The 24,458-nt window shown below is 35.5% G+C and overlaps 1 protein-coding gene across 3 annotated transcripts in view; it reads right to left on the minus strand.

Moving 5' to 3' along the window:
• The window catches only part of LOC128018478 (adhesion G-protein coupled receptor D1-like), a 46,194-nt gene that overhangs the window by 14,955 nt on the left and 6,781 nt on the right, over positions 1–24,458 (minus strand). For all 3 annotated transcript variants that reach the window (XM_052603990.1, XM_052603991.1, XM_052603989.1), the window contains 7 exons: positions 21,383–21,456; positions 19,009–19,170; positions 18,777–18,836; positions 18,417–18,543; positions 13,905–14,012; positions 11,879–11,954; positions 10,487–10,628 (listed from right to left, as the gene is read on the minus strand). In XM_052603990.1, coding sequence (XP_052459950.1) covers positions 10,487–10,628; positions 11,879–11,954; positions 13,905–14,012; positions 18,417–18,543; positions 18,777–18,836; positions 19,009–19,170; positions 21,383–21,456 — 749 coding nt within the window. The remainder of the gene's footprint in view (positions 1–10,486; positions 10,629–11,878; positions 11,955–13,904; positions 14,013–18,416; positions 18,544–18,776; positions 18,837–19,008; positions 19,171–21,382; positions 21,457–24,458) is intronic.

A 24,458-nucleotide genomic window follows, 5' to 3' on the forward strand; every position in this document is an offset into this window, starting at 1 on the left:
AATCACAATTATTGCCTCGCCGGACTTTGGCTTCTCTAGTTTCTCGCTAACGATGGGTAACAGTTGATAAATGTAACTTTTCCCAAAACCTGTCGAGACTCAGGAGTAGGGCCACAACTTCACCTCCATTCAAAATGTAAAACAAACACTCTTTTTGTTTGGGCTTCAGTTGGCAAATGCCAGGAATATTCTCCACAACAGAGTGAATAGCATCCCGTGTCTCCGTGTCCATTTTAAATTTCCCAAACTTAAACTACATTCCTAAATTTGGTGCTTAGCGTTTATGTCACAGCTTTCAGCCCGCCCTCTGTTCGTTGATTGGGCGGCTGTTTTGGAGCCGGAGGAAATCTGGGAGATAGTTCGCTATCTCAGACTGAGTACACAAGCGAACTGAAATTGAGCGGAAGTACGAAGTCTGACGTAGTCAGGCTACAATATTCCACAAGACAAAAGTCTAAGTGTGAGCAGATGGAAAGTTTGAGCCATACTGACAGGGACAAGACAGCCCGTGTGATGAGCAGAGAAGAGCGGTGGGTGCGGTTCTCCTCTGCGCTCCCCAAAGTTTCTCACTTTCATCCGCTTACGCTTCTCTTTCGAGTCTATTGCCATCCCACTCTCTCTCTCCAGGCCAAAATCTCATTACTAAAAAAAACAGGTCATTTTTACAGCTCCATCAGCAAGTCTCTTTTTCTCACTCCAGTCAAATGAACACAGATGATGTTGGCTTGGTGTTTGTGGCTCCCCCCTGCCCCGCAGCGCTCGGCACTTGCCAGAGAAGTGTGAAAGCACTCCAACACTTTATTAACAACAAAGGACTTGCAAAAGAGCACGCAGTATTGGAGGAGCTCCCTTTCTAACTTATCTAAATACAGAAAGAACAAAATCACACTTAAAATACCTGCAAAAACACGTAGGCTATTAAGTATAGTTTAAAAAAAAAGAGAAATGAACCACAAGCTTGTACAGTACAGGTTTGGAAGGAGTCTTCAAACTTTTATAGCAATTGAGAACTGTGCATGTAAAACGTAGGGGTTAAACGTAGGCTAGATGTTAAGTAACCTTCAATTTTGGGGAGTGGTTGAGGTATTTAACAGCTGCTATGACATCATTCTCACCGGCCTATCAGATGGCAGCAGGTGGAGTAATCACACATCAGGTCAATTCAGAGAGCCTGAGTGACGTGTTCAAAGCAGAAAACACTTATCCCTGTCATGCTGATGGAATCGTTTACACGGTCAACATTGTCAACTGGTGTGTCAGTTTCACTCCTGATTGGATGATGTTTAATTCTAAGGGTATGCAAGCCTCTGTACTGTCACTCAGAGAAATGTGGAGAATGACAATAATGTGAATGTGGATCAACATTCTTGATGAAACTGATGGTTTTGGACAATAAATGGAGGATTATAAGGCATGTAAGCTGGTTTGAGCCCTGTAGATTTGATTTAATATGGTTAACATTTTTCTAAATCACCAAAAGTCACAATAATGGAGTAAAATAGTTTCCGATCTAGCCCGCCTCTCATCTCTCTTGTCAAAATAAGAGACTTCTTCCACCAGAATGTGCCAGAAGTTAATAGAAAACAACCTCACAGCTTTGCTCTATTTGGGTCTTTTTCAAAGTTCCCCTGAAAGCTTCATGTGGGTGCCAAACTTCCTCACACTTCTGAGTGATCTCTCCATCCGCGTCACTATTTGTTAGGGACCGTTTGAGGGTGGGAGGTACACAGATGTCCTGGCTGTAACATCACAACATGGCAAAGGCTTAGCTCATGAATATTTTTTAAAACATGCACATATAATTTAACATAAATATATAATTAATACCCCTACCATTAACGCTACATTTTAAATTAAGGGTTGGGAAGATTTTTTTTTTTTATGCATTTATTTGATAAAAAAATACAGTAAAAACTGTAAGACTGTGAAATACTATTATTTTAAATAACTATTATTTAGATTTTAAAATGTAATTTATTCCTGTGGTAAAACGCTGAAATTTCAGCAACTGCTCGAATGCTAGAATGATTTCTGCTCAAGGAATATTTATTACTATAAATGTGGAAAACAGAACAACAAAATGTTGCTGCTAAATATTTTAGCAAATATAGAATTTTCATTTATTTCAAATTAGAAATATTGTGAAACATTTTAAATGTTTTTACTGTCACTTTTAACTAATTTAATGCATCGTCCCTTAAATAAAAGTATTATTTTCTTCTTTAAATCGTGTTGATCGCAAATTTTGACTGGTGGTGTATAATAACCAATAATATTCTCAGGAATATTCTAGCAGTTCATAGTATAATATGATATTCAAATACTTAGTTTAAACAAAAAAATAGTTTAAACAACAGCACATTAAATGTTTTTATTTTTTAAATAAAGACAAGTTCTCATTGCACTGTGACTTCAGTAGTCTTGCTGACCTATTCATGCACTAAAATACACTTAATTATTGAATTTGATTGGATTAATTTGACTTCTTTCCTATATCTGCCACTTTCGTAACATTTGGGTTTGTACAATTTATAACTTTACCTTAAAAAGGCCATAGCAGTGGGTACCTGAAGTGCTAACAGTGTGATAGAGAAGTGGGAGTATTGTGTCTATACTTTTGGGACAGTACCCTTGATGCCTGACTTTTATGACTAACTCACTGACTAACTGAAGGAAAAACTGAGCTCTAGCAGTACAATAAAGTCTATATTTCATTTATGCAACACAAGAACAAGCCTACAGAATTTCCCAAGTGTTAAAAGAGCAGTTAAATAGCAGTCTGTTCCCTCAAAAAGAGCAGCCAAAAAGCTGTTCAAATGTCTCATATGCTATATTACAATTCTTCCCGATCAATAAGATTTGTATTAGTTAAATAAAGTAAATTAGGTAAATACTCAGGTTTGGCTTGACATTGTTTGATGGATTGTGCTTTTAAATATTTCTTATTCACATAATGTTTCTCTTTTTTTCCTCAAACACATACGCAAAAGCACATGTTGGGAATAGCCTGCTAAACATCTCCTCACACATTCTCTCTGATTGAGACCAAACCCTGTTACACACCATATGAAACATGCTGCCGTTGGTTTCTTGGGGTATGCTGGTTAATGGCACTGCACTTGGGCATATTTAAAGAACTGCTCAATCTAAATAAAGCCTAGGCTGGGCTAAATTTAAAATCCCAGAGGAGCCTAGTCCAAGCTTAACACAGAAGATAAATGGTAAAATGTAAATGTAGGTTTTCGGTGTCTCTCCCTTTCTATTCACAGGCTCTGTAATTACATACATCTATGGGCAGGCTGGGCTGTAATTAAGAGCAGCTGCTTCTGTAGACAAAGAGTAATGTACTTGCAAAGTCACTGAAAATTTAGAGATCTGTTCCATCAGAAACTTGGAAATGAGACAGGAACAGGAAATATGGCAAGCCAGACCCGAACCAGTGTTACCCAAGTAGGCATGGATCACTGTGTAGGAGTGCTTGCTACAGTAACTACAAACTTTAATCTGATTCTCACAAAATCACAATCAGGCCCATGCCACACGGCTAAATTTAGCTTCAATATATGCTATTGTGATCACTTTATACTTGGCTATTCTTGATCATGGCCTATGATAAACCATGTGAAAAGTTCCTGCCCAAAAACAGTGACATAAACATAGATAAAACAATTCCATTGACGAAAATAGTGTTATTTTAACCTATCTATGCCACTTTTTAATCATTTCCCCTTTGTTTTGACACAAAATGTTTAACCATAATAGATCTGGGTCATTTAAAAAGTTAAAAACTGGAGATTTTAAATAACAGGTCTTGTTTTTTGTCAGCTATTAATGAGAATCGGAATCACTTTAAGAGACAACGCATTTCAAAAGTTAATAGTGCATGTGCATCTTTTTAAATAATCCATTCGATGAAGACTCGGCTGACGTTGGCAAGACTAAGGCTGTATAACATCAGCTCTCCGCGGTGAGAGGAGAAACCCAGAGAGGGGTCAGCCAGTTTCCTCCGGATCTCTGGAAAAAGCTAGGAAATGGTTGTAGCCTCTGTGGAACACTAAAACCTGGATCCAGACAAGGCTACATATGCACAGGAACGTGCTCAGGTGATCGTATGGGGACAATTTTAAAGCTTAGTGGTATTTCTATCATAATATCGAAGAAACACAAGCTCGCTAGCTTCAAGATTTAACTATTAGAGTAACAAGGCAAGGCAGAACTAATAGTTTAAAAGCAAAATTTGCAGGCATTTTAGAGTACAAGAGTGGCAAAGGGAAAGAAAGACAGAGATATGGAGGGGGAAAAAAGGGGGAGGCCACACAATCCGGAGCCGTTGGCTACAACAGGATCGCTTGAGCCAGACCATCTGCTATAGATTATATTGATTCATCTGAGAAAGCATAAGGAGGGAGGGGAAGTAAAGACAGAGGGGGACGCCAGGCCAACTCAAAGACACATTCAAAGAAAGACAGGAGAAGAACGAGTGACTGACTGAGCGAGTGTTTAAACAAATGAGTGGGTGAGCAATCAGTGATTGAGTAAGCAGGTGAATGAAGATGAGACCGAATGAATCAGCGAGTGAACGAGTGAATCAATGAGTGAGCGAAAGAGTGATTTCAGCAGTGTTAATTTTGACACGAAATTTTAATTTAGTTTTAGTCTTAGTCTTTTGACTATAATTCTTTTTAGTTTTAGTCAAGTTTTAGTCATCTGATTTGTTTTAATTTTAGTCTTATTTTAGTCGACTAAAATTGCTTGGTATTTTAGTCGACTAAAATTGCTTGGTATTTTAGTCGACTAAAATTGCTTGGTATTTTAGTCGACTAAAATAAGACTAAAATCAATAACAGATTTACTAGACAATTTTTTACAGCTGGTATAGGAAACAAACTTAACCAAAATATATAAAACACAAATTCAACTTTATTTCAACACAACTGTGTCTTTATTTCGATTCAAAAGCTTTTATGCAGCAACAAACACTGTCATGATAATGTAAACAATAACTAGCTGCCAATTGACCATCAATAAAAGAAAAATAAAGTTAGGTCCAGGACCTTAAAGCTTACAGCTGAGCTGAACAATAAGTGCATACATTTAAAGTAAATATTTAATAAGTTGGCAGCTAGGTGGATAAAAAAAGTAACAAGATTTTATAAGGTATTCATTTGTCTAGCAATATTGTATGTTTTAAATACTACAATATTGCTAGATTTGTATGTATAATGATAGGATGTGAACATTCATGTTTCACATGACTAATATAGAAATATTTGTGATATTGTCAACAAGTAGAACATTATAAAATATACTAAACCTTATTATTAATCAAATGTATTTATCATGATATTACGTATTAGTATTGTGCTCGCATCTAATTTGAAGAAGGGGCTATTTTACAGTACTTTTCAGTTCGTAATATTTAATGCTACAACATCTACGCACTGCACTATTCCAATTTTGCTTAGCTCAATAAACAAAAGAACATCGTTGTAAAATTACATTTGAGAAAATGTCCGGGTGGCTCGTCTGTAAATGTCTTTTCAAATTGGTTGTGTTCTTGCCACGAATGAGCGCTCCGCGTGCTTTACACTTTGTTTTGTTCGTCGTCAAACGTGAAGTGAGCTGTGGACATTTTGTCGCTCTTTTAGACAGTAGGGACTTTAAGCAACAGCTGCGAATGGAACGGCTACAGCGACCGGAAGTTTGCCGTCACACCGCTGTAGCCAAGAACGTAAAAGTCACTAAGCAACGGTAAAACAGAACAGCGCAACGCAGCATTAATTCATTTATTGAGATCTAAAAATATATATAATTTAAAAAAGCAAGAGAAGGATTGCTTTTGGCGTTAAATGACAATCTTTTGTCAGAAGAGGAGTTTTTAATATTGTATGATGTAAATAAGTCTAAAAACATAACATTTATTTACCTAACCTCTCACGTTGTAGCGACTCTGGCAAATCAGCTGTTCTCCCGTAGTAGACCGTTAAATTAGATCGTCAGAAAGTAGCAATTAAATTCGCACAGGCGCAATACAACGCCAGAATGGCGTTGCCGTTCCACCAGAGGCTGTTGCTTAAAGTCCCTATCACCTCTTCGAATGCCGACTTCCCGGGAGCTCATTTAAAAACTGAAAACCTTCGCTTCACGTCTCAATAAGTCAGGCTCTGATTGGTTCTCTTCTCTCATGCAGTCTGTTCTGTTTTGCCGGTTCTTTTGCTCATTCCTCGCATCTCTCCCGTCTGCTGATTTGATTTTCGTCACAGTCTATTTTCGTCTCGTCCTTTATTCGTTGACGATAATGTCAATCAATTTAGTCATAGTTTTAGTCTCCATCAGTGCCTTCTATTTTAGTTTTCGTTTCGTTTTCGTCGGCAAAAATATATTCGTGACGAAAATAATGACGAAAATATTTAGTCAACGAAATTAACACTGGATTTCAGTGTCCACAGCTCGTTAGTGTGCTATTAATGAAGTCATTTTATTTGACCTGTTAGTGATGTCTTTTAATTATTTAATGTTCAAATAAATCTGTTATTAAATGAGTTATGAGATGCACTAAATGAATGAATATATTTCAACAAATAGAATTTTTATAATTTAGAAGTTAATAAAAAAACTGCATTATGTGCAATTTACATGTTTGCATACTTTTTTTTTAGGTTGAGTGTTTTATATATATATATATATATATATATATATATATATATATATATATATATATATATATATATATATATATATATATATATATATATATATATATGAAAGAAGTGAATCAATTAAATTTAAATGGGCCATATGATGCTGTTTAATTTTTTCCTTTCTCTTTGGAGTGCTACAAGCTCTTGGAGCATAAAGAAGATCAGTAAAGTTGCAAAGACTAAAGTCTCAAATCCAAAGAGATATTCTTTATAAAAGTAAAAGGGATAGTTCACCCAAAATTGAAAATCCTGTCATCATTTACTCACCCTCATGTCGTTCCAAACCTGTATGAGTTGCTTGCTTATGTTGAACATTGAATAAGTTATTTATGGGTGAACTATCCTTTTAAGCATTTAATCAGCAAATTAGAATGATTTCTGAAGGATCATGTGACACTAAAGACTGGAGTGATGGTGACTGAAAATTCCGCTTTCCATCGCAGGTATAAATTACATTTAAAAGTATTTTAAAATAGAAAAAAGTAATTTTAAATTCTAATAATATTTCACAATAATACTAGCCTAATGACCCCTAGCCTAAATAGTCCCTTATTTTTTAAATAGGGAAATTAGTTTGACAGTATTGCTCAGAAACTTGCAAAACTTTAAATCCAACATAAAAAAAAAAAATTGTGCTATAATATTTTTCCCACTGAATGAATCGAATAATGAATGAGGAATCAATGAGTGGGTTAGTGAATGAGTGACTGAATGAAAAAGTGAATTTGAGGGAATGTGCAAGTAACTGAACATGTAAAGGATTGAAGTAAGTGAATGAGTGGAGAGTGACTCAGAAGAGTCTTTAAGCTAGTACTGAAAATTGTGTGAGCGAGGGAGAGAGTAAGCTGGCGCTTGAGTTAGTGAGTTCAGACAGGAACCGGGTGTGAGAGTAATAAAAATTGTCTGGCGGTGGCAACTGTTCATTATTATACCTTTAAAAACCCCATTATTGATTATTTTACAAGTTGTAATGCCACTAGGGCTGCTGTGTGAATCTGTGATTATATCTGAACCACAGCGGAAATGCTTTCTGGTCAAAAACTTACTGCTTGTGGTTCAGTAATTCATCCATAAATATCTTCACTGGACACAAAACCACATTCACATGAACACAGCACAATGGATGATTACATTAATAATGTCCAGGCTACTTCATATACACATCGAATTTAGATGTTTGTTGTATTAAAATGAATAAACAGCCTCTATTAATGTCTTTGGTTATTGTAAACACACGTGCAAGTACATGCTCACACACATTGAGACACACACACACACACAGTCGCACTCAGTATGCGTAGCAGTATGCTCTGTTTTGTGTCTGCTCCGCTAAAGCTTTATTAGGTTGTAAAGGCCGAGAGAGCTTGTCAGAAATCTTTTTTTTAATCCTCTTGATTTCGACACTGAGCATCGCCAGCAATCCTCATGAAATCACTCTTTCCATTTGCTCACCTCGTGCCAGTGAGAGACCAGACAGGTGAGGAGTGGAAAGCAGAAGAAAAGGAGAAAAGCGATTGCTGCTTTAGGTTTCTGGATTGTTGCTTAGATTGCAGTCTTTGTAGTTTAGGGATGGGTCAGGGTGTTTAACTAGCCATCCAACAACTGCTTAGCTGTAATATTTTAGTTGCAGTGCTTTGAAGGGTAAAACCTGTGACTAGTTTAATGACTATTTGATTTAGAAAATATACAGCTTTGCAAATCTCCAGTGTATTTCAAAGGGAACGAACCAACACAAATCTCGCTCTGATCACAGGGCGAATTTACCGTGAGAAGCGGCGACAACCTGTTGTTAACTGTAGTTGAATCAATCTATCTAACAACACATTGGCTAAAACACAACACAGAGACCATTATTTTAAACAGTCTTATCACTGTACTCCATCACAGATGCAGTGACAGATTATTGATCTGGGGATTCAGCTCACACACATTACTCAGGAAACACTGGCCTGACACTAATGGCTCTGTTCTGGACAGTCCCACACACAGACAGCCAGTGCGCCAGGATTAATTAGACAATCACTCACACTATGGCCAAAGGACATAAAAAAATGTCTGAATAATGTGTAGCATGGACGTGCAAAATTTAAACAAAAAATAACTTTTTGGTTACCAATATTCAGCAGAAAAAGTTTTGAAACAAGTGGAGGGTTAGTAATTAAATTTTTTTGATAGCATGCTTCTGGATTTATTTTTTTAGCGGGCTCCTTTTATTCCGCATAACGGTCTTTTGTACACAGACACATTTCCACAAACAAACATCATCAAAATAAAACCTCTCTCACAAAACTATAAAAAGCCAGCAAAACAAACTATAGTCTCTTTAGTTACATGCATGCCAGCATGGTTTTGATTTGGAAAGCTCTAAAAATGCTTTAAAAAGAACAATGACAAAATGTAATATTTATTTCTTTTTCTTGTTTATTTAATGAAACAAGTCTTTGTTTAAGGGGGTTATGACAATGCAAAGATTGAGCAGATGTTATATAATGGTCAAGAGTATAGTGAGCTGTCAAATGTGGGTTAGCTGATGAATAACGTGTGTAACATGGTGCGTGAAATCCAATGCTATGGTGAACTCCTTGCTTTTTTTAATGGCAAATACTCTCCAACAACATGCTGTATTGGTTAACTTGTCTACATGCCATCTGTATCCATTTTTGATGGGTTTCCCATGGAAATTTGGCAGACAGATGCATCCTCAACTGAGTCTTAGCATCTGCGCACACACGCCAAATAAGCTCCTTGTTAAACCAAATCATCTTTCCCTTCTCAAAAGACCTCAAGGCTTATGGCTCCATCATTCAGAACCACTTTTCTTTTGGCGCAACGCTCTTGATGTCTCAGAGCTGAAAAAAAAAAAAAGTGCGAGGGATGATGCAAGCTGAAATGGATTTCCATGGTTAGCCCTGGCAGATCTGAACTCTGGGGTTCTTGTGTAACACAGCTCACCGAAAGACATAACCACAAACACAGCAGCAAAAAAAGTAAGTAAGAAAAAAAGTGGTCTTTGAAAGTTTTCCTCCAACTAATTAGAAATATTTCTGTTCCGTTTAAGAAATATAAAGGGATGATTCTGGTTAGACTGTAGGTTTAGAAGAAATCTATGTATCAATCAAACCTCAATGTTCAGAATACACAGTCACAAATAGTCTGAAATGTGTGGGGAAACATTAGAAATTCATTCTCTCTATACATACATGACAATGTTTTAAACGACCACTTGCCACGGAAACACAAGATACCATATGAAAGCTTAAAAATGACTCTCTAGCAACTTAAAAAATCTGGTTCTAATATATGGTGACAGAAATGACTGTAAAAAGTTCTATTTTTAGTCAAAAACGACTTTTCTTCATTTTTGTTGTGAATGTCTTCTCTCCTTGGAATTGTACTTTCTGTAACTGGCTTGATGCCGAATCTGCCAGGCTGGATCGGGTCATTAATATGAATTTATGTTAATTACATTGGGTCTACCTGATTTGCTGAAAGCCAGATGTTGGCTGATGAATGTGAGTGCTTTGATCGGCTCATTTCTAAATGAAACGGTTGGTTGAATTTTTTTGCTTAACCCTAAAGCCGTTGTTATACACATTTTTTTTCATCTTATTCAAGCAAAATATATATATATATATATATATGTATATATATATATACATATATATAAATATATGATCTTCCAAACATACCAAATAACTGTTATACACAAAAATGCACACAAGCACCCACACTCCTGATTGAATGCCGATATCAACAAAATGAGGCGAGGATTGATGTTCTCCTACCAGCTGATGTGTGAGGACGATCCGGATGAGCGGCTCAGTGGACAGGTTGAGTGACAGGGCAGGAGAGGGTTCCACCTTCAGGGAAATAAGATGACTGGCCATCTGGATCTTATGATCTTTGAAATCCACTGCCTCATTTATCCTGCAGAGATGGACAGTCAGTTATAGTCCACACTTTAACTACTCTACAAACCCTACATAATGAGCAAAAAAAATAAAAATAAAAATTGATGCTAATAACAACTATCTGCAAAGAACTAATATCTTACCAATAATAACACGTAATGGTAGCATTAGGATAATAATAATCATATTTCGAGAGAACAACAGCAAGATTGTGGTTCCGTATTTATAGAACAGCTCATTAAACAAGAGGTAGTTACATTTTCAGTTACATTGTCTGTTTTTTCTCTGCCAGTAAAAATAGTTCCAAACTAAGTCAGAGTAGAATTAGTCTCAGCCTCAGACGTCACACCCACGGACCTTTGCTGAATGTCCGATGCATATGGCACTAAAAAAATGGAAACGCTTCATCAGAATAATGTGTAGCATGGACGAAGTCATCATCTGATTGGTTGAATTATACAGGATTTTCATTATACATTACAGCTTGAGGCCATTTGCACAATTTCAATCGTCATCCGGTAACCAACCCCCCACCCCCCAGGAGCTGATCCCATAGACTACCATTATAAAGGCCCAGATTTATATCTTTGGATCACAGTTTCATAGAGACCTGGAGGCGGGAATCCTCGTATCTATGCAAATCACATGTGTCATCTCTATATAGAAATCACATCCCTGGTATTTCTGCTGTTCCTAAAGCACCACTTCCTGTCGGGCTGTCTACGACTAAATGAAACAATGAGTTTTGAACAAATCAGATGAATGAATGATTCACTGACTCACTTATATAGACAATCTCTTGTCGCAATCCACTGGTGTAAGGGAGTAACACATCACTGATGCACAAACTGGCAATCTACAATACTGTATATAACTGACAGCTCATATAACATTTGTATAAATTTTATTTTGGGTTCTCATGAATGTTTAGACATCAACAAGATTTTACCCTGCAGCAGCTCTCAGCTTTGTTGGCCAATTCGGTTACAAAGAGTAACTGAACTTTTTGCAGTAAAAAAAGAGGCTAGCTGAGTTCCAGAGCTGTGCTAAAAAAATAAAACCGCAAAAAAAAATGTATTAATGAGATGAGTTCTGATCATGGCTGTTGGAAAGATGGAAAGAGAGTGTTATCAGTCGACTTAATGGCTGGGAGTATCAGACGCAGAGGCCCAGATGAGAGAGAACCACAATGATAAAGACAAGCTCGCAAGAACACGATGTACAACAGGGAACACACACACACACACACACACACACACACTTTACCTTGTTTGTAAAGGGCTTATTTTTCTGTAGTAGTTGTGCATTTTGTGGTAGAAAAGTCCCACGATTGTGGTCTGAGCTGCAGGGGGAAACAAATACAAGTATTAACATTTGACCACACAGATGCGTGTGTGTGTTAAAGAATGTGTTGTGCTGACGCTGAAATGCACAGAGAGGATAGACTCATTATCACAGACACTGCATGCACTCCTCTCACTGCAGCTCTAATGGGAAAGATGTGTGTTGTTCACACACACACGCAAGAAGAGCACGATGAGGGACCACCACGTGTGTGAGAGAAGATATGTTACACTCTACTTCAAAACTTTTTCAGCCATTGAATAATAAATACATAAGGCCATTTCCCTTTGAGTTCAACTTCAATATTTGCATGAAAACACAATCATTATTATCCTAATTTGACAGAAGTATTTGTAGTATAAATAGCCTTGTGGACCGTTATGGTAATATCATTTAATCATTGTCAGACATTACATTACATTGGCATTATGATTGAGATTAAAGTATTATTCACAGTATTACATTTAATTAAACTACCATTTGCCACAAGCTTTTTATGCAGAAGTTGAATACAGAAACCAGTTAGAGGCATTTAAATTAGTCTAGGCCAGTTATTAACAACAACCAGTTTAAATAAACCTGATCACAGTGGCAGATAAATAACGAAATCACCAGACACTCAAGAGTGCCTTTTATTTATTTATGTTTTGTAAATGTCTCGATTAACTGATGTCTAATAAAGCAATAAAATGATTCAGCAATTTGAGCAAGACAAAAATATGTTTAAATAAACATAATTAAACATTTATTTAATATCATTTTATGATGTGATTTCCCTTTTTTTTTTATTTCCATTAAGTTTTTGATCTAATATTGCGATTTTATTTCAACTAGTTCATCAGAAAAATATCAAAACATCTGGATAATCAACGAGAATTTTAATTACAATCTGCTTGTGAAAAAAAAGCAGCATAGTGATGCTTGTTTGCAGTTTTAGTTGAGAACTGATGCAACTTATTCCTGTTTTTACAGGTGTTTATGGACCGAACATGTAATAGCACTGTGCCCAAACTAACTCCTCTGAGATGAGCTCTGGGCCAATAACCTCACAAACCAATGGGCAAAATCTCTCTACCAATGTTTTTATTAAGACTAAAAGAAACTTGGCTCAGTGGAAATACAGAGTGTTTCAATGCGCACCTTCTCTTGCAGTCTTTAACTGGTGTATAAAAGCTCTGCTAGATTCTGTTAATGAAGTCTACCATATGTCCGGCAGCACAGAAGCGGTTCAGTGGCACATGAATGCCAGTGCTAGCATTTATGTGCCATTTCTGATAATAGAGCAGAGCTTTAATAGATTATTAAAACCGCTTTTATAAAGAACGGCACCGGGCTCAGGTTCGGCACCATGCCAGAGGAGCTGAGGGGAGATGACCCCAAAACGGTGTCAAACAAACAAAATGTTTAATGCCCTCATAATTACCACCACCACATGGGAAACATCGCAACCCTCATTCTTCAGCTATCGCTCGCAATTTATGCATAAAAATGTGCACACACTTTCTCTGGACTTCAGAGAGCAGCAGGATAAACTGCACTGTCCTCTTCAACCGTAAACAACAAATAAACAGACAACTAAAAAATGTCCCTCGTCCTCCTCTTATGAAATCAATGTGTTCTTTCACCCCAGCTTGAGGTGTCCAAAAGAGATTAGAAGTGTGCGCGCACATTTTCTTATAAGCAGGATTTAAACTGGGTACGAATGATTCAGAACAACAACATTCTATTCAAAAAAGAAAATTGATTGGCAGTTTGTTTAGCAGTCCATTCCATTTCATATTTCTATGCTCCAGTCCAGGTTTTGTTTGTTCCGTTATGCACATTAGGGATAAATTGCGGTTAAGCAATTAACATTTATTATTAACATTTATAATAAACATTTATTAACATAAAGCTGCAGGATCAGGATATGGATCAACACCAGTGTTTAGGGTTTGTGCATACTCACACTGCATTGTGAGGGCCTCTCCTGGTACTGAGATGTAACTCTTCCCTTGTGTGGGGAACCTGTAGCTTTGCAGATTGTAGTTCTGAGGGATCTTCATCAGAGAGTAATCTAGACACATTCGAAAAAATACAGTCAACACTGTTTACTTCAACTTTATATTAGCTCTTTTGTTTGTAACTTGTAATGTATTTGTATTACAGTTTACTGCACAGTTACTGTTCTTTTTACATGTCTTGAATAATTGTCTGATAAACTTTAAGCATTTTTTACTTGACTGAAAACAAATACCTGAAAGCTACATTGCATTGTTTTTATCAAAAATGACACCAAAGACATTTATAATATGTATTATAATTTTTGTTTTAAATAAAGGAATCAAATCATCAAAACATCCTGAAATAATGTATCATGGTTTCTACAAAAATATTAAGAATGACAACAACAATGACAAACGCAGCCTTGGTGAATATAAAAGAACAGAGTTACTTAAAATAGAGGATCAACGGCATATTCACTTTTCTGGGGATATTTAAACTGGCACAGAAAAATGAAATGATCTGGTACACTAGTGGTACAGTATATGTTATTAAAAGATGGTTTTTGTGACAATGCTATTGCAGGGCGCCATCTGAATAATATTATGGGAAGTTCATAGGTTCATAGGAGATTCTCAAAGAGAGAGTCCTTCGCTCTTTTTTTATCATCTGTGATCTTGTGTTTATTTATACGTCATTCACTGACTGTGACGGTGAAGTTCAATAATAGCTCACAAGGTTTTCTCAAGGGACATCTGGTTCTCACACAGTATAATCATCAGGGCTGGGAAGGTTACTTTTAAAATGTATTTCACTACAGATTACAAAATACAAGCTTTAAAAAGTAATCAGTAATGTGTTTCATTCCCACTGCGCAATGTGACGTCGCAGTGACGTCTTTTTCATGTAATTTTTAGACGTCCAAATTCGGTCCATTGAAGGGGTTGTTTTGTAATAGCAGGCGACGTCTTTTTTCGACATCTTCCGCACGTCTAATGTTGACGTCTGTGGGACCTCCGTGTAAGGGTTATTTATAGTCCAAATGTGGTAGTTTGTGGACGTCGTTTCAACATCAAATGTAGACTTATTTTGAACGTCATTTTTATAACTGTGGTCCCATGTTTTCAGAGGGTAGAGGACATGTTTTCTGTGCAAGTTAATTTTCCTGTAGCTTGTTTGGCTCAAATTCTACTTTTCGTGTTTTCTTTGCATTTTATTTTTAACAACATAATTTTTCCACAGAAGTTCTATGAACAACAAAAAAATTTGTCATTTAAATCTTAAATCAATCGATTGAAATTTGATTTGAGATTTGAATACAATGAATGGGATTCCGTGCTGTTTCATGCTGCATTCCAAGCTTCAAAACAAAACCAGACACACCAAACCAGTTGCGTAGCCAAAATTGTATTTGTATATTAAAAATTGTATATTATGTCGCAATATTGTAAACATTTGGTTCAAACCAGGAAGGCGAACCAATGGATATCACACAAGCAATGTACAAACTTTGCACAATAATTATGCGGTGAATCTCTTAATCTCAGTCGATTCACTAGAAAGTGAAAATAAAAACTTACGCCGCTTTCGGCATCTGACGCTGCATGAAATAAAGCTTTTTGTTTTTATTTTCATTATGATTGCAGTGTTCATTTTAATTACAGGCCTATAATCAATAAACCTGTTTTGAAAGACGTTTTAAAAAACATTTTCAATAAGGAGTAAGCTAGCCACAATCTTTACCTTGCAGCGACAATTTTGCGGTGATGCATTATAAAATTATTGTGGGGCAAAACAATTGTAATATTAATTTAAGAATAAAAGTAACTTAATAATATGAATAGGCCTAATAATCAGAAGAATGTAACAGGCCTACATTAATTGAAAATGGCAAATTAGATATAACTAAAGTGTTTAAAATAATTGTATTCATAAATGTCATGTTTGTGTTTTCATTTTGTTTTAATTTTTTTTATTATTATTATTTTTCAATTCATTATTCAAATGGTCTTCAAATAAGGAAACAGGTGCAATTAATTGCTGGCGTCAGTCACAAAATGTATATAAGCCTATACTACATTTACATTTAGTCATTTAGCAGAAGCTTTTATCCAAAGCGACTTACAAATGAGGAAGCAATCAAAAACAACAAAAGAGCAATGATATAAGTGCTATAAAAAGTCCCAGTTAGCTTAAACACAGTACACGTAGCAAGGGCTTTTAAATAATATAATAAATAAAAAAGAAAACAGATAGAATAGAAAAAGTATAGCAAGCTAGTTAGATTTTTTTTAAAGAATAGAATTAGAATAGTGAGTGCTAAAGTTAGAGGTTAAAGTTTTTTTTTTTTTTTTTTTTTTTTACAGAATTATGTATTGCTGCTGTTTTTCTAACATTTTCTAGCACACAGCTGCAAATTACAGTCCAACTGAATGAATCAGTGTTAACTCAGTGGTAGAGTTACTCTCAAGAGACACTGCACTTATTCACAAAATATTTTTTTTTTGCATCTGCTTTAAAGACTTACTGGTTATTTAAATGTTTCATTTGTGTGCTTTTCTGACGTGCGGTTTTTCTGAGCACACTCAAAGCGCGGCAAGAAAACTGTGCCCGATTACTGAACTAAGTTATGTTTTGTGCTAATACTGTCAAACACACAAGGTTTATGTACAGACTGTCAGATATGTCAGATATGTCTACAATGAAAGTAAACAACTAAATGAAACAGATGCATGTCTGTATATCAGATGCGTGCAGGTCTTAAAGGGACAGTACGCTACATGCTGCAGTGTGCATTAAAGTAATAGTTCACCCCAAAAGGTAACTTCTGTCATTGTTTATTCACTCACATATTGTCCCAAACCTATATTAACTTTGCTGAACACAAAAGAAGATATTTTGAAGAATCTGCGTAACCAAACAGTTGCTGGTCCACATTGACTTTGATATTAGGAAAGAAAATAGTATGGATGTCACTGTGGACCAGCAACTGTTTGGTTTTCCACCTTCTTCAAAATAGCATTTATGTTTAACAGAAGAAGGAAACTTATTCAGGTTTAAAACAAGTTTTGAGTGAGTACATGAAGGTATACAAAATAAAACACTCTTTTAATTTGTGGGTGAATTATTTCTTAAATGTTAATACAACACTAAACACACAGAGAAAAATCAGTCAATACTCTTGAATGAAAAAACTTTAATACAGCTGCTTTAACAGGAATCAATAGAGTTTTATTTTAATATTAACTGGTTGTTATTGTTCAATATTTAACAACCACAGTTCGCTTAGTGCTTTCGTCAAACAAAATAAATGATTATTTTAAAAGATTGACTCAAAAGAATCATCTGTTCACGAATCGGATCATGAACTGGCATTATCGAGCCAAAGATGATCTATTCCTGAACATTTCAAATGAATAAAGACTTAAGGTTCATCTGTAAAGCACATAAAGCATATTGTTTGATTTATAAACTTTTATTTCATGCACGATTCATATGGATGTGTTAACTGAATGCAAAGTGTGAATTGTAGGAGAATGTTTGTGTCGTGATGATGAGCATGTATACACGCTGACTAGGAGTCGCTAAATGAACAAGCTGCAGCATGCAGTTTTTGTGTTTCAACAGAGAATCAGTTGCCGTATTGGTTAAAATCCTCAGACTTTACTTAAGTATCAAATTAAGAAATAACATTACAATTAAAAGTAATCACTTTGGTAATCTAAAACACTTTTCAGATGTAACTGTAATCTGATTACCCCTTATTTAAAATGTAATTATAACAAAATACAGTTATTCATACTTTGTATTTTCAATATGTAATGCCATTACATGTATTCCGTAACTCCCCAGCCCTGATTATCATAGCAAAGGGAGGATGACTCGTGGAATCTCAGAGGGAGACTTATCATTTGGAATCTGCACAGAGCAGATCAAGAGATGTTATGGCCAATATCTAATTCATTTTATTCCATGTTACGTTTTTTTTTTTTTTTTTTTAAGACAAGATAGACATGCATTTCATTTGCAGCACTTCTGACTACTTCAAATCATTATGAACATAAATCAACTTGTTCCAACTGTTTCTCACATTTAATATGTTCTAACATTTATCAGGTCTTGGAATACATTTCAGTAAATTAACTTCTGAAAAAAAAAAGGAAAAACAAAATTATTTAAAGAAAAAACTAAATATATATATATAAATGTAGCAAATGTAGCATTTCAACGCTCCTAAAAAATAAGAAAAAGTAACTAAAAATCTCAAAGTAAGGTAATTGTACACTGTGACACACACCCTGTATGCTGCATTCATGCATGTGTATTAGATATGTGTTCCCCTTTGAGCATACTTGGACATACTCCACATACTTCAAGCCAGTCATGAATGTAGAGGAAGGGGAGGAAGTGTGAATTTTTTAAGAACATATATTCTGGAAATGAAAGTTTGAAGAAGTGTTTTGGACTGTGTACTGACCTGCTACAGAGCTCTTGCCCCCTATGGCCAAAGGAGCCTCTGCGTCTGCGCTGGACCGAAGCTTGGAGACCATGTGCACCATCACTTTATCCACGGTCTCCACCAGCCCACTGACCACTGGACTCCACTGTTTACCACGATAAAAGACAAGTCCAAAGTACATTACAAACCTGATCATTCTTTCAGCTACCAATACATGTGTAGTACCTTCAGCTCCATTTAACATATTCTTTCAGTTCTACATATATTCCCTCAAAGGAACCGCTGAAATGTGGAAAAAGTCTGCAGATTCATCTGGACCTACTTATGAATGAAAGGACTTCATATCTTTCCAAACATCAATCTATCCATTAAACGTACCTCATCATTTTCTCTCCAGTCGCTGGCAGTTATGACCTCATCCACACTTTTCAGTAGAGACTAAAACACATAGAGCAGAATGATGCATAGTTAAAAACGTGTGCGTGTGTGTGTTGGGTCTAAAAGAAACAGTTAAGATGCTTCTATTTTTATTTTTCTTCCCCACTGTGATTTACAAATCTGTTCACTGTTTCTCTATGATTTCCAAAACCCTCAATTGTCCTATCGTCACCTGTGTAAGATTGTTGGCTGTTTCCTGAGGTATAGTGTTGTTTGGAAAGTTAAATGATAGAGACTGAAGGAGGTCGAGTGTTTGTGTCTGCATGGGGTCCTGAAGTCTCTGAACGGCCTTTGTCAGGTATGTGGAGGCAGGTCGGGGGATCTCTGTGGTTCTCTGTAACACACATAAAAATATCCACTATATATTTGTCAACAGCACTCCATAAAATGAGCCACAATCACATGTAATGGCTCTGTGTGGCTTGGTAATGGCATGTTCTTGTGGTTTCCCATAACTTAATACGATCATTACAACACGCATCAGAATCGCTGGCCCTTACAGTCCAGCTGAAATTATTGAATTAAATCTCAGTCTCACAGGATTTGTGAATGTCAATGCCAGTCTTACTTGAACTTTCCAAAGAAGTCTGAAGAACCTAATTGCTCTCTTTTTTTCTCCTCAATACCCTACAAGAGGCCATTACGGAAAATCTTCTCTTCTACTTGACCTCCTCACTCAATAACAGCCAGTGTTGTCATTTGTGTGGATGCTCAATCTCTGATTTCTTTCCATTTCCTCAGAGTCTGGGGGGAAACAATAGTTCCAAAAGAGCTGAATTTGTTTGTGTTTACAGCTCCGGCCTCCACCTCATTAGCTGCTGTGCTCTTGTACGTCTGCCAAGGGTGTGTGTGTCTATACGCACATGGATGTTCCCAGAGCAACGTCTGCATCGGCTTCATAACACCTAATCATCCAAGGGTGTGTGAAGTGTAGTCTGGGAAGCCCTGTTGTGTGTGTGTGTGTGTGTGTTTGTCTGTCTTTGTCCACTCCATTTAATTACTGTGCAGTGAAGAATCTAAGCAGACAGATTGAGAGCCTGTAAAAGGAGGTGTGTCAAACACCGCTGAGAGCCTTTAGAAGATATGTTAGTGTCTTGAATGGCCAACTTAATTTACTAGCATTCAAATGCTCTCGGTGACTGTTGCTCTCCATATGCTCACATTTACTTGATGAGCAATTATTTAAAGAAATGTCAGTAAGTTAAATAACTTCCTGTATCCCAGCTCAATATGCAGAAACAACTGTAAGGGGCTGTTCACATAGAACGTGGTTTTAAACTCCACTCCCCTGTTTTTACTTTGTTTTTCTATGTAGAAATGTACTAGATGGACATCTTTGGCATCTCACACAATACATAATTCAACTTCAAGTTTAAGTTCAACTTTTAGAAAACATAGCCCAAGAATATTCACTGCCCTGTGTTACAAGTGAAAACTGGATGAATAGCTTCTAGGAAAAGTAGGAGGACTGCCTTGAGAAGTGTTTGTTTGAGCAGCGCAGCTAACTAAATTGTGTAAACCAATGGCATAAGTTTGAGGTGGGTCTAACTCTTTTTGCCTGACCAATGGCAGACTGGGTGATGGTCTAGGACAGGTTTATAAAATAAAATACAATATAAACAAATTAAACTTATTTCAGATAGCTGCCAAGGCAACATTACTAATTGTTGTTTAGTTTAAATTGAAGAAAAACTAACTAACTATATATATATATATATATATATATATATATATATATATATATATATATATATATATATATATATATATATATATATATATATATATAAATATATATATGTATGTATGTATATGTATGTGTGTGTATATATTGTGTATATATATATATATATATATATATATATATATATATATATATATATATATATATATATATATATATATATATATATATATAATTAATCTAATTCAAAATACTAGCAAAAACTATTATCAGTAATACTAAAATAACATTTACTCTGGAATTATTATTTTTTTTTTTTCATTTGACAGTGGTTACATATAAATAAATCCTTCGAGGTTTATGAAGTGAATTTCGGGGGATTTTTAGGGGGATTAGTTGTTATTTCGCTTAAATAAACTCATGAATCTTAAATTCCACAAAAAAAAAAAAACAGACTTCACTGCAGTTAATCTAGCCAGGCTGGGATGGTTTCGATTAAGGCTGATGAGTGAGAAATCCTGCCTTGGTTGTTTCAGTAAACTTAATTAATCAAACTAACAGAAACCAAAGACAAATAGGTTTCGTAATGACATACTGGTGACTTCACCGCAAGCACTTATTTCGTACTTTCGCTGAGAGGAAAGAGAGACAGGTTGTTTGTTACCCTCATTACAGATGTGTTTGCATTTACATACATTAGTCAAAGTTTTTTATTATTATTCTAATGAGTGTGAAATCTTTTAGATAACCCTGGAATTTGGAGTAATATGCGATGAAGTTATATTTCTGCTGTTATACAGTCCTAACTCACGGAAGCAGATTCGGAAAGTGCAACAGGTGACCTCAGGTCAGAACGATTTACCTTTAACTGAGTATCTGTTGCAGCAGTGACACTGACGGATGCTTCGGTTGGGAAGGTGGACATCACATTCTCACCTGTGGTGACAAAAATAACTGAAATGCTGTGCAAAGAAAACAGACATCAATAATAAATCAAATTAAATATATGTATACAAATTTGTGAAATTAAAAAATATTTTATATTTCTAATATTTATTTGAGTCCATTTAAAAGAAAATTTTAAATAAATAAGTAAAATTGAAATAATAACCGAATGCTGTAATATGACATCAAGGCTATGCACAGAAGCTGTGAACTCAAGAGCTCTGAACAAGTTCTCTTCATCTCGTGGAACAAATAGTTCACACCTGCTGGAGAGGCACATGTGATACCTTTCCCTGAACGCACATGTGGGCTACAGTGAGGGTGGTTTATAGGGCCCCTGGCAAAGCAGCTCTCTAATGACTTTAGTATGCACCTCATTAGAGCCTATTAAAGCTGGACATGAGCTAAACAACAGTAGATATACTCTTCTTCAACAACTACATGTTTTTTTTTTTTTTTTTATCATTAACAAAAGGTCTTTATCCATAACAGTGGCTAACAATCAGTGCTGGGAGAGGATATATTACACAGTTTCTAAAGTGGTGGCCAATAACTCCAGCAGAGTGCCAACATCGACCTACATAATCACTATCATCCCTCTTTAAAAGAGCCATGGATCCACATTTGTTCAAATGCCAGGATGGATGTTTATGGAACTGAATTGTAAAGTTGCAGCATAAAAGTTTCAATAATTTACTCGAGAAACAACACTGTGGAGACATACATTTCTTTTTAAAATTAAGGTATCGGCAACAGGGTCCTGAATTTTAGCATGAGGAAGAGGAAAACATAAAGAGGAAGAGGAAAGACATAAACTATTCACCAATTTGAATTCTCCAGTAAATGTATCTTGTTTTAAGGATTTTTAAATATACATTTACTGGAAAACAGATACAAATACTGGCGATGCATCACTCCAGGTTTGAACTTAGATGACCAGTTCAGTATTATACTTAATTTAATTCACTTTTATTTAATTTGGAAGACAATATAATGTCCGTATGGTAATGGAAAGGCATGACTTCAAGCTTTTTGTGTTGTCTGGTCTAAAAGGTCAAGGTTTGTCAAGGTTTGCCAACTGGCTTTGAGATGAATAGGAATGTTAATGGACAGCTATCTCCTGGTGTTAAAGACCTCATTGGTTTGCTCTCTGATACTGATGAAGATGGAAACCATTAGTTAAATGTGTCTTTGCCACACTGCAGACATCTTGCCTACAAGAAACTTCAACCAGCTGCCCAGACGAGGTTCCAAACACTTGCAGTTCGAAAGAAAACAAAACCCTGATATAAAACTCGTCCCGCCGCCACATACATATAAGGTAAAGATATGCGCAGTTACAACGAAAGCCATCAAAACAGCCTTTGAGGACACATGCGCAAGAACAAACATATAATGGTATTTCAATAGTGCATTTCCATGTGGTTCGTTTTGAGGACTGGTGGAATGTGGACCAGTGTCTCTGAAGGAAATTGTCTTCAAATGCTTCTTCCTCTCTATAATAACCTGCACGCAGCATAATAACTCCAATAATGGCAAAAAAGCAAAGCGCAATCATCACAGATGTTTCTTATGCATTCAAAAAGAACATTCTGGAATCCACTTTTTGGCCACAATCTCCATCAATGGTTCTTCAAAGTACACTTTTTTTCTTTGTGTTTATAAAGATCACTGACCACCATTCAAGATTCAAGTATTCTTTTTAAAGTGTTATTGATGTAGTCTCTTATGCTCCAAGGCTTTACTTGCATTTATTTAATCAATAAATACAGTAAAACAATAATATTGGGGACTTTTATTAAATTGTAAAAAAATGCTTTCTATTTTAATTTATTTTAAAATATAATTTGATCCTATAATTCCAGTCCTCAGTGTCACATGGTCCTACAGAAATTCTTCTAATATGATGAATGCTGAGCTTAAGAATGTCTTATTTTTATCTGTATTGAAAACAGTAATATATATGTATATATAACAAGATGTGAACAGGCTTTTTAAAGATTGTTTAATGAATGGAAAGCACACATCTGAAATAAAAATCTTACATTATAAGTAACTTTGTAAATACTGTATGTTCACTGTCACTTTTTTATTAATTTATTGTATCCTTTATGAATAAATGTCACTAACCCCAAACTTCTGAACAGTAATGTACATTACAAATATTACAAATTATTTGTGCCCCCCTCCAAAAAATATTAGCAGACCTTAATCTCTGCCACACTTAATCTCTGATCACAAAACATCAACTCAAGTGGGATTTATTTTATTTTATCTTTAAGGTTTTTATTTTAGAAAACAGTTTTATGTCCAGATACTACTTTAATAATGTGCAATGTTTTCTATATTCAATGCAATAACAAAAAACCATACACTCAAACATTGCTTAAATGTTAAATTGTTCAGTGGCTTAATTGCTATTGTACTTCAAATGAATAATGAACAAAAACAGACAGAATTAACCAGGAATATTCAACATTAGGGCTGGGATAAACGATTATTTTTTTAAACGATTAATCTAGCGATTATTTTTTCGATGCATCGATTAATCTAACGATTAATTTTTCCAGACCGATTCGATTATCTCCCCATTAATTGACTACTAACAATTTATACATGTTGATTTACATATCTTAATGAAAAAAACATGAATTCCTTAACATTGCAATATATGTTTATTGCTCTTAAAATTACAAAATAAAAGACTGACTAAGAATGCATTACTTTGCACTTGTATAGAGATAGCATTCAATAAAACCTTGAAACCTTGAAAACACATAGCTTACTGAAACAAGCTTACTGAACACAAAGGGCCTAGCTTACTGAAAAAAAGTTCTTCTTTCAGATAAAAATAACAACAACTTGATGTCTAGCATTCAATAAAAAGGTCACCCAAAATACTTGTTTAGAGCAATTGAAAGAATACAGTAACCAATGTAAACTTGAGGGCTTTAAGCTTATACAGAGAGTTCCTTTCCAAAAAAATAGAGAAA

The sequence above is a fragment of the Carassius gibelio genome, chromosome A8 (assembly GCF_023724105.1).
Source record: "Carassius gibelio isolate Cgi1373 ecotype wild population from Czech Republic chromosome A8, carGib1.2-hapl.c, whole genome shotgun sequence".
Lineage (NCBI taxonomy): Eukaryota > Metazoa > Chordata > Actinopteri > Cypriniformes > Cyprinidae > Carassius > Carassius gibelio.